The sequence below is a fragment of the Mastomys coucha genome, unplaced genomic scaffold (assembly GCF_008632895.1).
Source record: "Mastomys coucha isolate ucsf_1 unplaced genomic scaffold, UCSF_Mcou_1 pScaffold6, whole genome shotgun sequence".
NCBI classification, from domain to species: Eukaryota; Metazoa; Chordata; class Mammalia; order Rodentia; family Muridae; genus Mastomys; species Mastomys coucha.
Genome location: NW_022196912.1, coordinates 100,256,143 through 100,262,094, shown reverse-complemented (window position 1 = coordinate 100,262,094; position 5,952 = coordinate 100,256,143). Strand labels below are relative to the sequence as shown.

Sequence of the window (5,952 nt, the reverse complement as noted above, 5' to 3'; positions counted from 1 at the left end):
ATTAAAGGCATGCGCCACCACCGCCCGGCTAAGGTTTCTTTATGTAAGAGCCTTGGCTGCTGTGGAACTTGCACTGGCCTCAAACTTAAGAGTTTGCTTACCTCTGCCTCCCAGTTGCTGGGATCAAAGATATGTGCCACCCACCCCCATGGACTTCACCTGATTGAATAATAGTAATTCTGACTGCAGTGAGATGGAATCTTGGAGGTTTAATTCTCACTTTCAGGTGGCTAGGGATATTGAACTTTAAAAGAAATATATTTATTGGCCATTGATATTTCTTTTGAGAATTGTGATCGGCACTTTTGTCTTTGTGTGTGTGTGTGTGTGTGTATGTGTGTGTTTGATTTTAGCTCTTTTTTGTTTTGTTTTGTTTTGTTTTTTTTGAGACAGGGTTTCTCTGTGTAGCCCTGGCTGTCCTGGAACTCACTCTGTAGACCAGGCTGGCCTCAAACTCAGAAATCCACCTGCCTCTGCCTCCCAAGTGCTGGGATTAAAGGCGTGCGCCACCACCACCACCACCACCACCGCCGCCGCCGCCGCCGCCGCCGCCGCCGCCTGGCGATTTTAGCTCTTTATATATCTAAATGTTAGCCTCTTGTATTGCTGGCAGAGGTCTTCCCTCAGCTGTAGTCTCTCTGGCTGTGCATTTACTTTTTCAATTCACGTCCTCACATTTCCTAATTGTTGGGGTTGTTTTCTGTTCACTGAGGATGGTTTTAAATGTTTTAAGGACAAGGACAGCAGAACAGCCAATTCATGCCTGTTTTCCTTTTGGTTTTATAGGAATTAATTCGAGAACAAGTGGAGGTAAGCGTTTCTCTTATTTGGGAGTGTCACATGGATATATCGCACACAAGGCTTCATTCTCTCATTTCCCTTTTACTAATACTGTAGCTGCTCCAGACCACGGGAGTTATCCAAAGGACACTGCCGCTGACTGTCCAGAAGGTGTTGGCCTCTCAGGCCTGCCATGGTAAGAGCCTGCACGTAGCGGAGTCCTGGGGGAGCTGGGCACTGGCAGGGGACAGTGATTGTGTAGGAGGCAAATGCTCTTTTCTACTCACCTTCTACAGGGTGTAATGTAGGTCAAGAAGCTGAATCTACCTTAAAAATTACTTTTTGAAAGTAGAACACTAATAGAACTCAGGTGGAAACTGACTAACAAAGCTGAGGAGTGGGCCTTAAGGAAGGTATCCTGAGTGAGGCCAGAGTGAGCCTGGGGCTCATCAGAGCATGAGGGGCTGCCTTGGCAGAGTCACAAAGGCCAGAGTAAATTCCTCTCATGAGGAGCAGCCAAGAGTACCAAGATATTAGGCTGGTAATAAAGACCAGACGCTTAGAAGGTTCCAGAGAGACCTTTCAAGCTGGTGCAGAGCACGGGTCTAGTGGAGGGTCGTGATTCGTAGAGGACATGGCATTGCCAGACTCAAATTAGGGACGTGGCAGCCTCAGAGCTGCCTGCAACTGTTCTGGGACCCACTGACACCCTACTTTATTCCTCTCTCTTCAGGCTTCTCACCTCTGCTCTTCTGAGCTTAGTCTGCACCCTGCAAATATCCCAGTGTCCTTTGCCCCTTTATTCTGTTACCAGCCCTGCACCATCACTGCCTCTAGGGTCTGAGTCTGCCTGCACTGCCCTTCTCCTTGCCTCCCTGTGAGCCCTCTCTCTGCCTAGTCCTCACCCCGCCCTCACCCTGTCCTCACCCCATCCTCACCCATTCTCACCCTGTCCTCACCCTGTCCTCACCCTGTCCTCACCCTGTCCTCACCCCGTCCTCACCCCATCCAGCTCCTGCCCCAGTACCTATTCCCTTAGCACCACTGGAATTCTTGGTAATTGTTTTGGTTTGCTTCAGGCAGGGTCTTGCTTTGTACCCCAGGCTGTCCTAGAACTACTTATATAGAATAATAAGCCAACTTCTAACTTGTAGAATCCTTCTGCTTCAGCCTTCCACAGCTGGGATTACAGATGTGAGCTACTATGCCCAGCCTGGGAGATCTCTCTCTCTCTCTCTCTCTCTCTCTCTCTCTCTCTCTCTCTCTCTCTCTCTCTCTTTTGAGACAGGGTTTCTGTGTAGTCCTGGCTGTCCTGGAACTCACTCTGTAGACCAGGCTGGCCTCAAACTCAGAAATCTGCCTGCCTCTGCCTCCCAAGTGCTGGGATTAAAGGCATGCGCCACCACTGCCTGGCTCTAAAACATGTTTCTAAGCATGTTATTCTTCCATCTGAAATACTCATTGCCATTTACTAATGCTCTTGGTATAAAAGTATTTTATGAATTTATTTTTTACGTTTTTGTCTGTTTCTTTGAGATAAAGTTTCTTATAGCCCAGGCTGGTCTCTTAGCTTAGTATGTAAAGGAGGATAATCTTAAACTCTGGTCCTCCAGCCTCTACCTCCAAATTGCTGGGTCACAGGCGTCTCCTAGCATCCTTAGCAAAGCCAGAGCCTACAGCTTACAGGGGCTGCGTGTGGCTCTGCATGCCGGCTGAGTTTCAGCATGTCAGTCACTCTGTCAGATACACTCCGTTGTGTTCTGCAGCCCCAGCCTCTTCTCTGTCTTGTCTGCCCTGTGTCCTGACATACTTGCACTGGCCTTTCCTGAGCCCAGCATGCCTTTGTGCTCCTCTAAGAAAAAGATCATGAAATCTTCTCCTCTTCCTCCTTTCCCTCTTCCTCCTCCTCCTCTTTCTTCCTCCTCTTCTTCCTTCTCCTTTTTCTTCTTTTTTGATTTTTCAAGACAGGGCTTCTTTGTGTGTCTCTGGCTGTCCTAGAACCCACTTTGTAGACCAGACTGACCTTGAACTCAGAGATCTGCTCGCTCTCATCTTCTTAACCCAGCTGCCTTTGTGTTGCATATTCTTGGCTTATGTTTCATAGCACTGATGATTCAAATTACTCTGTAATGATTTGTCCTATGCGGTCTTACCTATTGGAGCTCCATGAAGGTAGAGAAGTTCATTCACTGCCTGTAAAGGCTCCTAATGCAGAGCATACATTTAATTAATATTTATTGACTGAGGGAATTGATCTTAGAATAAAGTCATGTTCTAACATGTGATGATTTAAACCAGGAAGACTATTATGGAAATAAGAAAAAGGGAAAATAAAACAGACACTATAAGAAAACAGTTTGCTTTTGAACCTTCATGGACAGCAGGAAACTAATTAAAACACTCCTAAGTAGGCAAATACTGCTCTATGTCTGTGAGAAAGCCCCCAAAGCAAGCTCCTAAAGGGCTAAGGACTGACCCTCCCCCTCCAGAACACAGGGACGAATGGCATAAAGAAGCTGAGACAGGAGGGCAGTCCTGAAGACTGAGACTGTCCCATAACCTCAGGTGCCAGTCTCAAGCAATATAAAGGCCAGACTAAAGAAGTCTGAGCAATCCATGCCTTTGTCTAGGTTCTCTGCTCTGACACAGGTTGACACTGATCCTCACTGTGCACTGTAATGTTTTGGTGTCTACTTCATTAGGGGCCATTAAGTTTAATGATCCTCTGAGCCTAGAAGAGAGCTGTCGCCTTATCGAAGCTCTGTCCTTGTCCCAGCTGCCATTTCAGTGTGCTCACGGGAGACCTTCGATGCTGCCCTTAGCTGACCTGGACCACTTAGAGCAGGAAAAACAGGTACAGTAATGACCTTGTTCTAGTTTGCTTCCTGTTGCTGTGATAAAACCAACCAAAACACACTTAGGGGCCAGGGTAGGGCGCAGGCAGAGAAAGGATTAATTGGCTCATACATCACAATCATACTCCAGGAACTGAAGCAGAGACCCAGGAGAGGTGCTGGTTACAGGTTCACTCAGCCTGGATCTTACCCAGGACCATATGCCCAGGAGTGGGACCACCCACAATGGGCTGGACCCTCCCACACCAATTACTAATCAAGAAAATGCCCTATAGACTTGCCTACAGCCAAGCTGATGTAGGCATTTTCTTAAATGAGGTTTCCCTCTTTTCCCAGGTGGCTATAGCTTATATAAAGTTGACAAAAACAACCAGCATAGTCCTATAGAATCAGGAAGGAGCAAGGTTTATCTTTCCTTTCTTTCAGCTTCTGCTGTCTAATTGTAATCCATCTTTATCCTCTCCAAAACAAGAGAGTTTTGAAAAGCATGCACTGGAAGTTTTATTTAAGGCCATCCACTTGATCTTTCAGTTCACATTTGAAATGGAGCTTAGACTAAAGTGTCAGCTTATCCTCCATGATGGCCTCCTGGTTTTTCAGCTTAACATGTGTACATGTTTCCTGAATATCATGTATCCTGCACATCGGTTGCCTGCCAGCTCCAAGTTTCATGATTCCTGAAGGGAGACATGTCTCGAGCTCACAGCTGTCAGAACATAGCCGACATGCGGTCCCTTGCAAGTGTGTGCCCAGCAGCTGGAGCGGGCTATCTCCGAGGATGTCCGTGTTTCCTCATCAGACATGGAAGCCAACTTTGTAGATATCCTGTGCTGTGGCTCTGATCTGTGAGCAAGCAGCATGTGAACAGTGGTGTGGCTGTTGCAGGAAATGTACAGAGTCCTTACACTAAGAACACTTGATATTCTTGTTACGATCTGTTTCTTTTCTTTTATGTGTAAGGGTGTTTTGCCTGCATGTAGGTTTGAGCACCATGTGTGTGCACGGTGCCTGTGGAGGCTAGAAGAGGGTGTCAGATCCACCCTGGAGTACAGATGCTTGTGAACTGCCATAGGGTTGGTAATTAAACCCAGGTGCTCTGGAAGCTCGGTTAGTATTCTTAACCTCCAAGCCATCTCTGCAGCATCTGTTCAGCTCTGAAGTGAAACAGAAAGGAGCGTGTGCACAGGATACAGCGTTGCTGCTTTCCAGAATGCTTTCTTTTGCTTCTCTTTCTCCCTAATGGCTGTAAGGTCTTCCTTGCATGGAGATTTCATATACTGTACCCTGACTCATCCAGTTAATTTTACTCCACTAAAATTCTGTTATGGGATTGGAAATGGCTCAGTGGTTAGAAGCACTGGCTGGCCTTCCAGAGGATCCAGGTTTGATTCCCAGCTCCCACATGACACTCAGAACTGTCAGCAACTCCAGTTTCAAGAGACCTGGTGCCCTCTTCTGAATTCTGCAGGCATAAGGCATGTATATACATACATACATACATGCAGGCTAAACAGTCCCGCTACCCCTCCACAAAAACCCACCTCTTTGAAAGATCCCTATCTCCGTCACTGAGGAGATAAGAGTTTAGACTTACAGTTTAATTCTGAGGGATGCTTTCATCTCTTTCTGAGTCCAGAAAGGAGAAATCTAAACACATTTAGAGAGCCATACTTTGAAATACTTTTAAAAAATTGTTGCAGGGCAGTGGTGCTGCACGCCTTTAATCCCAGCACTTGGGAGGCAGAGACAGGTGGATTTCTGAGTTCGAGGCCAGCCTGTTCTATAGAGTGAGTTCCAGGATAGCCAGGGATACACAGAAAAACCCTGTCTCGAAAGACAATAATAATAATAATAATAATAATAATAATAATAATAATAATAATAATAGTTAACTATAGTTATTCTCTTTCTTCTCGTAGGTTAAACCCAATCTTGCTAAACTTCGCAAAATGGCTCGTGCCTGGCATCTCTTTGGAAAAGCAGAAAGCTGTGATACCAAGCAGAACCTGCCACAGCCCATACCTCCTTGTGAACCACCATGAGAAGAGAATGATGGAGCAGATGGAGCAGGCACATGCACTCAAACTGAGGGTAGTTTATTTCTTCGCATCCATGGACACAGAGGTTGGCCATATTATCTTTTGTAAATTGATTTAGTGATAAAATGCAATGATTTTGTAATTGGTAGGCTGGCTTATGTCTGGTGGTGGGGTACGGCTATTGTTTTTGAGCAGTTTTCCCCCAGTCTCTCAGTTTACATTTCGTATGGATGCTAAGCCCTAAGCCCTGGCCTGCTGTCCTCCGAGCCCCTGGTGCA

The 5,952-nt window shown here is 46.3% G+C and overlaps 1 protein-coding gene across 5 annotated transcripts in view; it reads left to right on the top strand.

Moving 5' to 3' along the window:
• Mlh3 (mutL homolog 3) overlaps positions 1-5,816 on the top strand; it is a 35,418-nt gene extending 29,602 nt beyond the window's left edge. For 3 of the 5 annotated variants that reach the window (XM_031356401.1, XM_031356402.1, XM_031356399.1), the window contains exons 10-13: positions 787-810; positions 898-976; positions 3,483-3,634; positions 5,555-5,816. In XM_031356401.1, coding sequence (XP_031212261.1) covers positions 787-810; positions 898-976; positions 3,483-3,634; positions 5,555-5,677 — 378 coding nt within the window. In that variant the 3' untranslated portion in view covers positions 5,678-5,816. The remainder of the gene's footprint in view (positions 1-786; positions 811-897; positions 977-3,482; positions 3,635-5,554) is intronic. The other 2 variants (XM_031356403.1, XM_031356404.1) reach the window with 2 other exon arrangements.
• Positions 5,817-5,952: the final 136 nt, after the last annotated feature.